This window comes from Passer domesticus, chromosome 5 (genome assembly GCF_036417665.1).
Source record: "Passer domesticus isolate bPasDom1 chromosome 5, bPasDom1.hap1, whole genome shotgun sequence".
Classification (NCBI taxonomy): Eukaryota; Metazoa; Chordata; class Aves; order Passeriformes; family Passeridae; genus Passer; species Passer domesticus.
In genome coordinates this window covers 13,562,329-13,577,185 of record NC_087478.1, presented here as the reverse complement: position 1 = coordinate 13,577,185, position 14,857 = coordinate 13,562,329, and the positions used below count along the sequence as shown (strand labels likewise).

The 14,857-nt window shown below is 39.0% G+C and overlaps 1 protein-coding gene and 1 long non-coding RNA gene across 5 annotated transcripts in view; one reads left to right on the top strand and one right to left on the bottom strand.

Moving 5' to 3' along the window:
- The window catches only part of LRRK2 (leucine rich repeat kinase 2), a 63,621-nt gene extending 51,445 nt beyond the window's left edge, over positions 1 to 12,176 (top strand). For all 4 annotated transcript variants that reach the window (XM_064422050.1, XM_064422051.1, XM_064422052.1 and 1 more), the window contains 9 exons: positions 558 to 658; positions 1,123 to 1,317; positions 2,320 to 2,513; positions 2,804 to 2,876; positions 3,671 to 3,855; positions 4,623 to 4,775; positions 5,512 to 5,720; positions 8,774 to 8,848; positions 10,405 to 12,176. In XM_064422050.1, coding sequence (XP_064278120.1) covers positions 558 to 658; positions 1,123 to 1,317; positions 2,320 to 2,513; positions 2,804 to 2,876; positions 3,671 to 3,855; positions 4,623 to 4,775; positions 5,512 to 5,720; positions 8,774 to 8,848; positions 10,405 to 10,526 — 1,307 coding nt within the window. In that variant the 3' untranslated portion in view covers positions 10,527 to 12,176. The remainder of the gene's footprint in view (positions 1 to 557; positions 659 to 1,122; positions 1,318 to 2,319; positions 2,514 to 2,803; positions 2,877 to 3,670; positions 3,856 to 4,622; positions 4,776 to 5,511; positions 5,721 to 8,773; positions 8,849 to 10,404) is intronic.
- Positions 5,509 to 10,409, bottom strand: LOC135301724 (uncharacterized). Its single transcript, XR_010363453.1, has 2 exons — positions 8,388 to 10,409; positions 5,509 to 6,824 (listed from the first exon to the last, which is right to left on the bottom strand). It is a non-coding gene; the product is annotated as an uncharacterized LOC135301724 (long non-coding RNA).
- Positions 12,177 to 14,857: the final 2,681 nt, after the last annotated feature.

The following is a 14,857-nucleotide window of genomic DNA, read 5'->3' as shown; positions in this document are numbered from 1 at the left end:
GCACCATCATGAATGATTTATTCTCAGAGAGTTCTGCAGCTATAGTCATAGGATACATATTCCAAGCACTAAGTGGGAATTTAAATTTCCATATCTTGTAAATGCTATATGGAGTTGTTTATCTGTTTGCTGTATCTTTTATTGGAAGTTCATCTGTATTCCATGTACTCAGAAGAATAAATGTGGAAAACAGTGTTTACAGGATTTTGAAGGACTGTTGACTGAAGTGCCATAGCCTTGAATGGTCAGCATTAATGGAAACACAGCCCTTGTGTATCTGTGATTCAGTCCCAGGCACAGGGACATCAAAGAAAAAGATAAAGGAAAATCCATTTCCTTTAACTGCTATTAATTAAATAGACTCTAGTTCTAGCATTTCATGCTCTAGCCCATAATGGCAGATGAGCAATTCCAAGCTGTTCATGCTGACATTTTACCTAAGAATGTGATATATCTTAGAGCAGCTCAGTAAGAAGTTAAATGAATTCTAAAAATAATAAAGTTAGTTATAACTATGGTAAATGCTGGTTAATAAGTTATGTAATTTTACATTCTAGATCCTGTCAAAGAATATGGGTGTTCCCCTTGGCCTGAAGTTGAAAACTTAATTAAAAAGTGTTTGAAGGAAAACCCTCAGGAACGACCAACATCTTGCCAGGTATTACTTAGTTTATTTGCTTTTTTATGATAGATGGCAGTACAAAGTTGTGGTTTCTAAAAAAGGAATCAGACATTAAGTTAATGAGAAGCACAGGTTTCTTTCTGTTGCTCTTTTCTGGAATGGAAACTGCCATGAAATATTGCCTGCTCTCACCTTCCAGAATAAACTGTTCCATTGAAATCTACCAACCACATGTTCTAGCTTGCTGTTTTCCCCGTGTTGCTTTGTAGCAATTGAAGTGAAACACAATTCAGATTACTTCTTGGTCTTTACTAGAGCTATGCAAAAAGCCTTTGTTAAGTAGTATCAGTGCAGTTGCACACTGTTCTGTGGCAGTACAAATGTCTTGGGCTGCTGAGATACTGTGTCCATATCTAAAAAATGCTGTTATCTGTTGCTTGTTACTTATTGCTGTACAGACCATTGTTGTCACCATGGGCATGCTGTGGCTTTCTTTATAGGTTTATGAGATCCTGAATTCTGCAGAGCTTATCTGTTTGATGAGATATGTCTCCATACCTAGCACATCTACAGCAGAGTGCATGGTGGCTGCCAATCAAAGCTGCAAGAAGGCAGGAGTCTGGATAGGCAATGGGAACACAGAAAAGGCACAACTTTCATTTGTTAACCTGAACACAGATGGACACACTTGTGAGGTATGTGGGAAAGTTGACATTTATTCTATTTTTTCTGGCAGACAGATATATTTCAGAAAAATTAATTGCATTTTTACAGCAGGATATTACTTCTGGAAAGCTAAGCTTTGAGAGAACAAAGATTGCTCCTAAGTCAGTCATCACTGTATCCATGAAATGAAATAGAAAAGCAATTGCTTTTTGCTCTCTTCCTGCTGTCCAGCCTGAACTTTCTCATAATACTGTGTTTCTACTACTGGATTACTTTTTTCTACTGAGATGGAAACTATTTCTAGTATGGAGACTACAGAAAGGAGTTAGTAGTTAGGCAGACCTTCATATCTTTACCTCCTTTTTACAATCCAGGTTGTCTCTTAACAGCTTCTCACTTCCCACAAATACCATCTCCTTGTGCCACTTGGAGATGCCCTTCTGTTCTTTTCATTTGATTTTGTAGATCTCAGTTGTATCCCATCAGCAAAGAGAAAAGGTTTTACCCAGGACTGATGTACTGTGATGAACATGTGTGCCAGAACTGAGCATGATTCATCATCAAAGTTGTTTCAGTTCTGTTTCCATCTGCCATCTGTTGACCATGATACATCTGAATCGGTAGCTTTGGTATAAATTATGTGGGTTGTTTTTCTAAAAATAAAATGAGAAAAAGAAATATTAGGGTAGTATTTTCATTGTTAGCAATTAGTATTGCAAGAGTTCCATTTGTTCAATTCTCTGATGGCTTCAAGATCTTGATTAGAATAGAGTGTCTTTCTTTGTCAGTATTCAGCTGAGAGATTTTCCTGTGTGCTGTTTGAGGGGACCTTCCCAGCACTTGGAAGATAGGTGGCCCAGATGATGATGTATTCTGCTAAGAGGGAATTAGACTGCTTAAAGGGAATGTTAGGGCAAAGGTCTGTCCAGAGTCCAAGAAGATTGTGCTACATTTTTATCATCAGAAATTTCTGGCATTTACCATTACTGAAATAATGACCAAGTTGTTTTTCTTCTTCTTTTCTGACTCAGGATATTGCAGACAGTAAAATTATAAGTTTGGCCTTAGTGACTCTTCCTACTGAGAAAGAAAACTGGATTGTAGCAGGAACCCAGTCTGGTTCTCTGTGGGCAGTTAACACAGAAGATGAAACAAGAAGGCATCGTCTGCAGAAAATGTCAGATTCTATCACTTGTTTATACTGTAATTCTCTTTCAAAGCAAAGGTATAAATGAATTTTAAATGTTTTGGGTTACATTTTGAAAATACTGCTAAACTGAGGTGTTCAGAAAATGACATCTGTACACACTGCACTTTTGTTCTGACAACTGCTTATTTTGCCTGTGTTTCCACTTAATTTTGCACCCAATGCAACTCGGGACTACATTCATGATCACAAGGGTTGTGTTTGCTTTTAGTGTTTAATTGAATACTTGAAATACTAGAGACTTCTCATTTTAATTTTTCTTACCTGATTAAGACACTTCTAGAATTAATTATTTTCTTTTATTTCAGCAAACAGAAGAATTTCTTCTTGGTAGGCACAGCTGATGGCAAACTGGCAGTTTTTGAAGACAGAGCAGTAAAGGTAGACAACTTTGCTGTCTGTTCTACAGAGGTATCAGTAATATCTAAAGCAGCTACCAAGCGTAGCTTTATTTCATGCCACTATTTTAATTGCTTCTCTAAAACTAAAATTAATTTTCTATTGCAGTCTGAGAGGAACTGCACACTTTACAATAACTGCTATAAACAAAAGAGTTAAGGCTTGGAAAATTCCTTTGAAAGGCCTGGCAAACTGTCTAGAGACTGACATTGATTGTTGTTAAGAATATTATAATAGCTTTGACCTCCTTTATTTATTGCTGTGATAGCTCCTTTTTCCTCTCATTTAGTAAATTTTTGTATAACAGCTATGTTGAAAAATAAAATATTGTTTAGGTTTTCTGTAGATCAGAGTTCTGCTCAGAGAACAGATGAAGAAATGCAGGGAGCTGTGTATATCATCTGGCCCCTGAAAGTTTAGTTCCTGACCATATGCACTTAGAGCAGTTATGAAGTTGCAGTGCATTTGAAAATTAGAATATGGTGCAGTGTAGGACATCTTCAAACACATAGATGTATCTTTCCAGCCAGTCTTTGAATTGTGCCAGGGGTTGCAGAAAATATCAGTCCCTATTTCTGCTCTCAGGCTGTCTCCTATGGAATACCTATAATGGGAATATGGTGCTTTTCAGTCAGTAATGTTCTGGAAATGGTCTGGGCCATCAGAAAATCTGGATGAGTAAATTTAATTCAGCGGGCTGTGTGGCCTTGTTTTAACAGGATTCTGAGTGTCTGCATCCTCCTTGTTTCTAATGCAGAATATATTTTTTCTTGCAGTGTAAGGGTGCTACACCTTTGAAGATACTGACTATAGGAAATGTGAGCACACCCCTGATGTGCTTAAATGAATCCTCATGCTTATCTGAAAAAAATGTAATCTGGGGAGGCTGTGGGACAAAAATCATGGCCTTAACCAGTGATTTCTCTGTTCAAAAGCTCATTGAAACAAAGACAAGTCAACTGTAAGTTTTTCATTTTTAAAGTAATATTATTTGGCTGATTTGTTTTCATCAAAGGTTTCTGACAGTACTTTGATGTAATGTTTTGTTCTAGAGCTCATTCTTTGAGTTTGCTTGTTTCTGTTCTTTTCTTTCCATAATGCAGATGGAGTATCAGTGAGAATGTTGAAAGTATTTGTTGCTGCTTTTAAACAAGGAAATATATTTTTACTCCATAAATGATTGATGAAGTCAATATCTATGCAGTTTTCATCTCCAGCTGGCTTAGTCCAGGCCCTGTTTACTTTACTTAGAACTGTATATACATATTTATCATAGTATTTGTCCTTCCGTGTTTGTCAGTATGATAAGTGTGCATATCTTTGCCCTATATATATTTAATCATGTCTGATTGCTGACTTCTCGCTATTTAGAAATTATTGACTGAGGGTTTGGGAGTGTTTGATGTAATTCTCACGTGGACAATCCTCCTCTGAAATTAAGGGAAGTTTTTCCTGAGCAGAGAAAACAGTGTTTGATGAGAAAGATTTATTAATAGACTTTGAGCTTTAATGTGCCTCCAAGGATGTCATCAGCCTAACTCTGTTACTGTGAGAATTTATGTTGAATTGTAGGAAGATTAAACAAAGCCTTTCAGTTGTATCTTAGCCTAATTTGATTTTAAGGCTGAATGACTCTGCAAGAGTCAGAGGGAAACTAATCCCACTCATAGTGAAGTTTTTCTACTAGGTATTTTCTATGTATCTGACTGGAGTTCTTCTCTCTTCTAGGTTCTGTCATAATGCTTACAGTGATGCAAACATTATTTCAATAGCAATAGACAAATCCATCTACTTGGCAAAGAAAAACAGCCATTTTGTGGAAATCTGGGACAAGAAGACAGAAAAACTTTCTGAATTAATCGACTGTGCACATTTTCTTAAGTAAGTGGTTTATGTCAGATTTTTGGCCTGGTGGATAGGAAGGGAAATATCAGATTGCCTTCTCTAGCATGGTACCCTAACCTGCCAGAAGTAAGGCATTTGTCCATTTTGTTGGGCAAGTGTGGATTTCCTATCCTTTCTTTTGGCCCAGAACTTCAGAATATTCCATGCAGAATCCCACTTTTTAAAGACCCTTACTGTACTTCCCCAGTTTCTCTATGATGTCAAGAAGGATTGTTTAGCTTGAGAAAGAGGAAAGTATTTTGCTGTTCTACAGGTACTAAAGCTAATCCAGTTCTAAAGCTAATCCTGCATCCCCTGAATAAGAATGTTTTTACAGTGCACAAATTCAGTAGGAAATCAGATTTTTATTAACTGCGACAACTTTTTCATTTGCATTTAAATTGTTCCTCTGCCTTAGCACGCCACATTCATTTCTTTTTTATGGTTCTTAGCATGCCACATTCATTTCTTTTTTATGGTGAAGTTAGGAGCAGGTGTAGGTGTGCTCTTCTGCTTTGCTGTGACATTAACCTCCTGCCTTCTATTCAAAGGTCTTCTGAAGCAGAGCAGATGGCTCTTTGGAGTCCAGTAGTTTTCATCCCAGTTTGTTTGCATGAGAGTTTTGTGTTTGACTTGGTGAATGATTGCTTAAAAGTCTGGTATTCAGTGTCATTTTAGTAGCTGCAGAAGAGGTGCCACCAAATTCCAATGCAAATTCTTTCCATACTTATAGGAACAAAGTGGAAAAATTAAATAAGGAATCAAAACACAAACTGGCTTATTCTGGAAGAGTGAAGACCATTTGTCTGCAGAAAAATACTGCCCTGTGGATAGGGACAGGAGGAGGACATATCCTGCTGCTTGATTTGTCAACGCGTCGTCCTGTACGAGTTATAGACAAGTTCTGTGATTCTGTTCGAGTCATGATAACAGCTCAGCTGGGTGAGTAAAACCTTCAAGTGATGAGTACTTTGAAATCACTGCTAAGTTTAGGTTTGCTCTGTACTGTTTGTTAGGGTGTTCCAGGAACAGATTAGCATTATCCAGGATTTGTTCATTCATTGTCCTCCACGGCTGTCGTCTTCCATCAGCGTCAGACTCTAGGGTGTAAACAGAACACCAGTAGGCTGAATACCTGTGCCCACGTAAATCAGCAGCTCTTCCCTGACTTGTCACTGGTCTGCACGTGAACTCCCCACCTTACCTGCATCCCTGTGCTGTGCTTCAGCAGAGCTCTCACCATCCTCTGTCTCATGGTCTATCTGTGTTCTTTCCCCATCTCAAGTGTTACGCTTCTGCCTTTTCTCCCTGTGGACTATACTGGATTTTAACAATTTTTCTTTCATTGCTTATTGGCTAGTTTTCTTCTTCCATCCTCATTCAGGAATTGTTCTTTTAGATCTGGGTCACAGGCAGATCACAGCAGAGCTGGTAAAGTGCTACACACCTGGACTTGGGGTGTGGACTTGTACAGATGTGCTGCTGCTGTCACCAGGGACAGTTGTTTTGAGCTGCTGTAGGTAGACAGGAGTTGTGAGGTTTCAGTGGTGACCACAAACAGCCACAGGAATGCAGATGAGGAAGGGACACTCCTTGGCTGTCAAAAGTTCCTTCACCTGTGCACTGTTCCCAAAAGTAATAAAGGCCATATAGACTCAAGTCTGTGGTACTGCTGTGGTGAATACAGTCAAAATACTCATTAGTTTGAAAAGTACTTTGTGGCACAATATGTGGATTCCCATCACTTTCCACTGTGTTTTGGAAAAACTCTGGAGTTTCCCTGTCAGCGTTATTTAAAGTGTGTTTGCTGTCCAAAAATAACAAGCAACTGAACACTGAAGCTGTTGTGAATTCAGCACTGTAATTCTGCTAGCAAATATCACAGTTGCAGGCTGTGGATGTTTTCTCCTTGCCATCAGGATCTTATTCTGCGGGCTGTTTCTTCCTTTCTGGCACCAGAAGAATCCATACACTACAGTCCAGGTCATAGTGCTGGCAAAGTCCTATGAGTCAAACATACCTCACCTTCCTCTGACTTTCCTTTGCCTGAAACAGCAAATGTTACAGTCTGGTCAGAGCCCAGCTGTCAAAGGTGCCAGCTATAGCACAGCATTATCATTCCATCTAGTCCTGATAGCTACAATGTTCATATCATAAAGGGACATTTTCTTTTGAGCATTTTGTAAAGAACAGTTGATATGAAAACATAATAATTTTTGCCTTGCTGCTGTCATTGATTGGTAAAATAGATGGTATAGTATAGTTTGATTTAAAAAGCCTTGAGGATCAGTCACATCCACATTTTTAATCCATATTTTATTTATAGAAAAATTAATATTGAGGAGTTTAGCTGCATTTGCACAAATCTCAAGAACAGAAAATAAGATTGATATATGCAGTTTGATGTGTCAGTTTTCTTTTGATCATCTTTTTGCAGCAATTATTTATAAGGGCTAGGGGTTTTTTTCCAAAATTCAAGGACTTGGTTTCTACTGGAATCCCTGAAAATGGCACTGAGGATGCTGAGCAGTTTTTCGACAGTACCACATTGCTTATATGAAATAAGAGAAGACAGAGGGAAATATTTTTGAAAATATTTGTGTGAAATAGTTTCATTTAAGGTTAAAATATATAATGTCAAGCAGAGGTAAATATTTCAGGAAAAAGAGATTGCCAGACTTTGAGACATTAATTTTATCTGTACTTCATACATGAATATGGAAATACAATGTCTTTTTCCAACTCTGTCACCTAACACATTGATGTGTTCATTCAATAGGCATGAGACTTAACATAGAAAATAATTTAGATGTAAATCTGTAGTTTATTTTGCAAGTGCAAATTTAGATTTCTGTATGGTAAGACAGGACCTAGGTCTAAATAAGAAACATTATAGTTTTTTAAGGACTATGGATAGGACTAAAATTAAATTTATGAAAAATCTGAGCATGGAGCATGTGTATGGTTCCCACCATCCCTCATCTACTATAACCAGGTTTACATCACTCTCAGAGGAGAATATAGTGCTGACCTCAGGGCAGGAAAAACCTCTCTCTACCTTGCAGAAGTCCCGGGCATGTGAAAAAACTTCCCAACTGCAGCTGTCACAGCTGAGCCATACTCCAGTCTATTTATGCCCCAGAAGCTGCTCCCCTCCTCATCTTTGCCCTGGCAGCATCAGGCTCTGTGCTTGAAGCCGTGTGAGCTGTGGGGGTGTCTGCACAGTGGGGGCTGCTCCTTCCCTGGCCTGGTCCTCACCAGGGACCTAGGCTGGGCCCTGTAACCTCTACTAGCTGACAGCCATCCTCATTGTGCTGCCAGCAGGAACAGGGAACTGCTGTGGCAGGAGAGCACCTGAGAGCTTCTGTCTATCTTTGCAAGACATTTACAGAGATGTCTTGTAGGAAATAAGCAGGAAGTTGATACTGAAACACTGGCACATTCTGTTTATCCTTTCCAGGTCTTTTTTGTGTTATTCAGTAGGCGCCTTCTTATGATCTATCCCCTATTTCTACTTCCCACCCATATGCCATCATAAGTTTAAAACTTTCAGTTCATAGTTTTTACTCAGTATTTTGTCATATTTGGTTGGCTTGGTTTTTTTCATACCTGAACTGGAGGTTTTGCTGTGCACTGGGACTTCACTTGCAGCCTGTCCTTTTGCTGTGCCATCTGTTCCCTGTGACTGCACCAGCTCTGCCTGTGCTGTATAATAAGGTGCTTTGTTCTTGGGCTTGTTCAGCAGGCTGGTCGGCTGATCCTGTGCTTATGCCTTGGAACCCTGATAAACCCTGACATTAAATGGAGATGGGAACTATATTGTCTTTGTGTCTGGGTTTTTCATGGTTAATGATTTTGAATAAAGGGTCTGATTGATTGAACTCTGCTTTCTGTCCTCTTATGCTCTTATGCCTTGATGCCATTTACTCTTTCTGTCCTTAAATTAAAAAATTCACATTGAAATGAAGATGTGACATTTTATTTCTTTGAAAAAGGGAGTCTCAAGAATGTGGTCCTTGTTTTGGGATACTGCTATAAAAGTGACACCGAAGACAACAAATATCACAAAGGTATCTGAATTATGTTCTACTAACTTGTATTATTAGTGGAGGAGACACTATTGTGCTTGACTACTCACTGAGAGTGAAGAGTTGATCATGATCATCATTTCACAAAATTTTATTGAAACACTACTATTAAATAGTTTTTGTTTTCTTTTGCATATATGGGCTCATACAAACTGGAAGTAACTTCTAAAAATGGCTCTGAGGAAGCCACTGTTTGAAAGATATGATAAGATTTGTTGCAAAACTGTATTTGGAGAGTAAATCTCATTGTCTAATTGGAGAACGTATCAAATGGATTTCCAGAGATGTCTGTGCTAGGTCAGGAGTCCCCAGTGTTTTCATGATTGATATGAATGAAAGAATAGTGAATGTACTTTTTAGTTTTGCAGACAACTCACAGCTAAGACAAGCTTACCCAAGGGCAGGATTAGAACTCAAAGTGACCCCGACAAATAGAACTAATGGTCTGGAAGGAAATTGTATCCAATAGGATACAATGCTGTAAGGACAAATGCAAGACCTTTTATTTAATTAGGAATGATCTGCTGTACCAGCATGAGGAAATGATCACCTTCAACAGCAGTGCTGCAGAAAATGGGTCAGAATTGATCAGAGGCTGGTCATGAATCAGCCCTGTCACGTGGGTGCAGATGAGGCAAACACCACTCTCACACCATGAAAGTGTGTCTATAAGGCATGAGCTAATTCTTACACTCTGCTGGGTGCTCATATGGCCTCTGCTGGAGGCACCTAACCATTTATTGCCGAGTGATCTGGACTATTAGGAATAGTGGCCATGACAGTATAAAGTTAAGGAGGGCAAGTGTAGATGAACTGACTGAAATTAGTCAGACTTTACAGCATTGGGTTTACATGATGGTATTCCCAAATTCCTGTAACCATAAGAACATTTACTGGCTTGTTAGTATTTTTATTTTATTTAAGAATTACGTAATTACAGAGAAGAATCAGAGACTCCAGAATCCTTGGGGTCTTAGTTTATAAGCCTTAGCTCATGTAAGTGTTCTCAGTTGTCCCTATTCCACTAAAAACAGTGTGAATTCTTCATGAATAAAGAGTTGTTTGCGTGAATGGAGACTGAAGAAGTGACCTTTTCTCAGTGTATTCACTAGCTTATGAAATCAGTTTTTATTTTACAGTGAATGGGGTTTGAGTCTCACAGGCATTTAGGGTATATCTGCTTGGAAAGACAGATGAAATTTTACCAGGCACCTCAGTATTGGCATTAGCTGTAGCTCAGGTCAGTTCCTTAAGGCCCACGGGCACCAGAAATGTTTTTTTCAAGTACATTTAAATGGGATACTCTAAATTTAGGAACTAGAATGCAAATCATTGTACAAGTACAAACAGCTTGTAACCCATAACTGCATCACCTCACACACAAAGTGTCATGGAATTGATCTTCTGGGTCCTAAAGATCATGCTTCATTGGGTAGATTTATGAGTAATTGAGAAGAAGCAGATAAGCAAAATAATTTCTAATTATGCCATAACTCATCTCTGTTGCAGTTTTCAAATTTTCTTTTTTTTTTCTCCAGAGTTACAATCCTGCGTGTCAGTGTGGGACATTAACCTGCCTCATGAAGTGCAAAACCTGAAAAAACACATAGAAATGAGACAGGAATTAGCAGAAAAAATGAAGAGCTTTTCTTTGGACTGAAAAGTCACCCTGCAAGTGCCATTTTTTTTCCTAGTCTTGCATCCTAACATACTGTGCAATATTTACAATTTGTTCTTCCTGTTGTCTTTAACCTAAAGCAGGAAGAAAATTACCATGAGAGTATTCATAGAATGCCAAGAAGAAAGAAGTTATTTTTAATATTTGAAAGGACAGAAAACTGTTGGGAATTTCTGATTCTAAAATGCTATCATGGATCTGTTGTTTACCTGTGAAGTTCTGCTCTCTGCAACTATGGCTCAACTTCGGTATAACATCATTCATCCAGTTTTTGATCCCAGTTAAACTGGGAATAAGCCAGGAGACTATAAATGGCTCTAATTTACTTCATTATCTCTATGAGTTGACCCTCTAATAAGAAGCAAAATGTAAGCCTCTGTTTACTGCAGTTTGCATGTATGAGTTTGCTCCTGTGATTCATGGTTTTGTAATGTCAGAGCTCGTGACCCTATGAAGAAACATCATCTTTTACCTGACAGCAGTATTTAAAGAAAGATGTAATTACTGCATTACTCTTTGAAAACAACAGGCAGAATTGTCTGTGTTTCTTCCATGAATAATTGATTTTTTTTTTCATTATGACCAGAAAAAAACCCCATTGTGCTACTAAAATAAAACAGCTCCAGGTTAAACACACCGTGAGGCTTCTGCACGCCGGTGTCCTCGTGCAGCTCCTGGGAGAGGCAGTCACACCACTGGAACACTGCCAGCCACGAGCTCTCCAGAGCAGCTCTCCTGGAAGGGAGAGGAGAAAGCACAGGGTCACTGCTCTGATCTAAATGCTGCTATGACTTGCTCTTAGTCCAACTTGCTTGTTTGCTTACCTCAGTCTAAAAAAAGGGAAACTTTTGCTTTGATTTTTCTAACATGTAAAGTTTCCACTTATTCATTCTTGTTTGAATCTATGTTGTTTTGGGGGATAATCGGGGGAACCTTGAGGAGTGTAAGAACTGGCTGCCTCTTCCAAATTTGTTTCCACACATCATCATTCATGAGTCACTTTTTGCTGCTTTCTGGCTGTAAATCCAAGCTGCTGCTTACAGCCCACACTGACCTGCTCTAAGGAAGTGCCTTATTTCTGTCCACCTGAAGACAGACACCATTTTCTTTTTTTGAAGAATCCACAGGGTGCTCCGAAAAATCTCAGGGAGTGGAGCATCCAGAGCCATTCCTGAGTCTAGGGAGCTAAACAAGGTTGAGCAACCAAAAAGTTCTCAGTTTTGGGGGGTTTTTTGTTTTGTTTGTTTTTGTTTTGGGTTTTTTGTTTTTGGGGGGTTTTTTGTGGGTTTGTTCTGTTTTGGTTTTTGGGGTTTTTTTAGAAAATTACATACTGGGACAGCAGTATTTTTTTTTGTCCAACTCTAACATTGTTCTATTTTCTGCCAGTTGTGGAATGCATACTCAGGATTCTTTTCAGATATGCATCCCAGTTTCTATGAATTCTTGTAATCTGTACTGAGAAGAATTTGCTATTTATATGGGATTTTATAACTCAGAAAATATATATTATGTTAGTATGAATATGGTTGGGTTTTTTTAAAGAAAAGAATACATGCATTGTGATTAAATTTATTTGTAAGTCATTTTGAAGTGCAAGCCTAAACATTTCTATTAAAACTGCTTTGTTAATAATGTAAGTCTACTTTCTCATCATTGAATTTTTAAGGAGGGGCTTTTCTGTGCAGCTTTTGTAGTAATAATTCCTTCAGGATGATGCAAAATCCTGGCTCTGTAGGTATTATTGACACAGCTGCATTCCTGCTGCACACTGCTCTGTCAGTGCACGTCTTGAGCCCTTTTCCCTTCCCCTGTTTGTCTTCTGTGTGGTGTTCCTGCAGCCTTCCCCAGAGATGGGAGGTGACCTGTAAGGAGTATTAGCCCTGCAGTCATTCCTCACCTCTCCAAACACTGATCCATAGAGTGAATTGGGTCATGCATTCAGTATTACAGGGAGGGGAAAGAACAAAAGAAACAGCAGCCAAAAGAGAGTCAGGAGCTCGCTGCAAACCCGACTCAACTGGCCACTGCTGATTTATCTGTGGCTGGAGAGAAAAATTCTGTCATGGTGGTACCCACTGGGACTGTTTAGCAATACAGTGCTCATTCACACAGGGCACAGTGATCCCACTGCATCCTCACCAAATACTAAAAATAGTACTGCAAGAAAATGTTTAGAGAACATCTTGTGTTGGTGCTTCTGGCTAGAAGCGGCCAGGGCCTGGCATTCCCTCCCCAGCTGGCACCTGCCACCAAGGGCAGGAACAGCACCACTGAAACCTGCACTATAAGGAAATCCCAGACACATCTCTGCTGACTATAAGGAAAGGGAAAAGAAAATATCCATAACTTTGTGTTCACTCTGGTTTCAGTGGATCTGTTTGAAAACCAGTGGAAGCTGATCACATGAGAGGACAAGTTCTGTCAGATAGTTTCTCGCATGCTTAGGATAACATCCAACATGTGAAAACAGATAACCCTCACTTCAGAGAAGAGCCTGTTTGCTCATGGGAAACAAGCTTGTGGTGTGGTGTGAGTGAACACCTGAGCTGGGACAGGTGAGTAACCCCATGTCCCTCACTCCCCTAAAGGCAAGGAGACTAAACATACACAGTGAGCTGAGTGCTTGATTGGATACTCTTGGGGTTTTTTAAAAGTATCCTTCCCCTCCTGTGCTAGTGACTTTAATTAGAGTAATTCTTTTTTATTGGTTGCTTGCTCTGATAAATTACATGTGCAGATTCACCTGGTCATTAATTTTAACCTCATTTCTTTTACAAGCAGTTCCTGTCAACTCCACTGTAAACAAGCCGCACAGCCTGATTTAATGCACTTTTGGTATTACGTGCATTGTCCTGGCATTCCTCTGAACTCTCACACTGCCTCTAGTGTTCCATATTATTACCCTGTTACTTCTTCATGCACCACTTTGGGGCAAAACTGGGACACATAAGGGAGGAGAGAGAATGAGGCCTCTCAGGTGTGGTTTGACACCCAAATGTGGGCATTTGCAAGATAAATAATCCATTTTACAATGAACACTTCAGATACCAGAGACGTGAGAAAGTAGGGTAAACACTGAGTCTCTGAATGAGGAAAAGACAGGGACAGTAATATTTTTGTATTAGTCTTTCAAGTAGAAAAGCATATGAGCAATTTTTCCTCACTTATTTTCTGGCTTTTGTCATTACTTTTTTTTTTAAATCTGGAAAGAGCTCCCCTTACCTACCTTAAGAGAACCAAATTTCCTGATCAGAACTAGCAAGTATTCTGTTATTTCTGTCTCACTTAGTTCTTCATCCATATTATGAACTCATCCCAGGACTGTACTGACCTGCACATTCTCTTAAAGGCTTCTTCATGGCCTTTGAACAGGTATAACTCACTGGCTGCCAGCATACTATTTGGTAACTTTTCCTTTTTTTTTTTTTTTGTTAGGTTGGCATGTGTCTTTGCAACAATCAGTTTCTAAATACAGAGTAGCACAATCACATGAAAATGGAGAATCATACTTATTGCATATCTGTATTTTAAAATTCATTATTGTAAGAGAAAGAAACCACAAGATGTATTAATTATTGTTGTATTAGTAAAGGAAAACCTCATTTACCAAAAAAAAATTAGAAATGAACCCAGGTGAAATTTCTAACAGTTTCAGGAATGTTCTTCGCTGCACCTGTGGGATGTGTAGGCACTGTGAGGACAGGTGTGCCTTGAGCTTCAGGCTCCCCAGCAAGACTCCTCAATACTTACCCTGGTCCTTGTTCAATTAGCAGAATTACAAGAACTATCACATGGTAATAAAACTTTTTCCCCTGCAGTGACCTCAATGCTGACTGGTACCTACCTTTCTACATGGGTTGTTTGGACTGAGCAGTAAACTGGAATAATTTTTGAAGGTTATTCAGATTTATGATACACCAATAGATTCAAAAACCAGTAGTTTTTGGGGTTTTTTTTAACTATACCAATATGATTCTAGTAAAAACATGATGAAAGTCAAAAAGCAAGCAAAGGCCTTTTCTTTTTTCCTTTCTACTGTGTTGCTTTGCCTTTCTGCTGCCAGAGGTTTAAGTGCTGCTGTCAGTCCCTACAAAGGCTGTCACTAATTGGTGAGGAGAGACTTAAAAATCAATGCACCTTCTTTGGCGTACGTGATTATTTACTTCACTTCACCACAGCCCATAAATGTTACTGACCTGAAAAGCTAAAGCAGACGGAAGAAGGGAAAGAAATTAAAATCTCCTGGGGCCATTTTGGTGTTTTGCTTTTTTTGAACCATTTTTTCCCGTGCTATGTCCTGGCTCTGGCTCCTG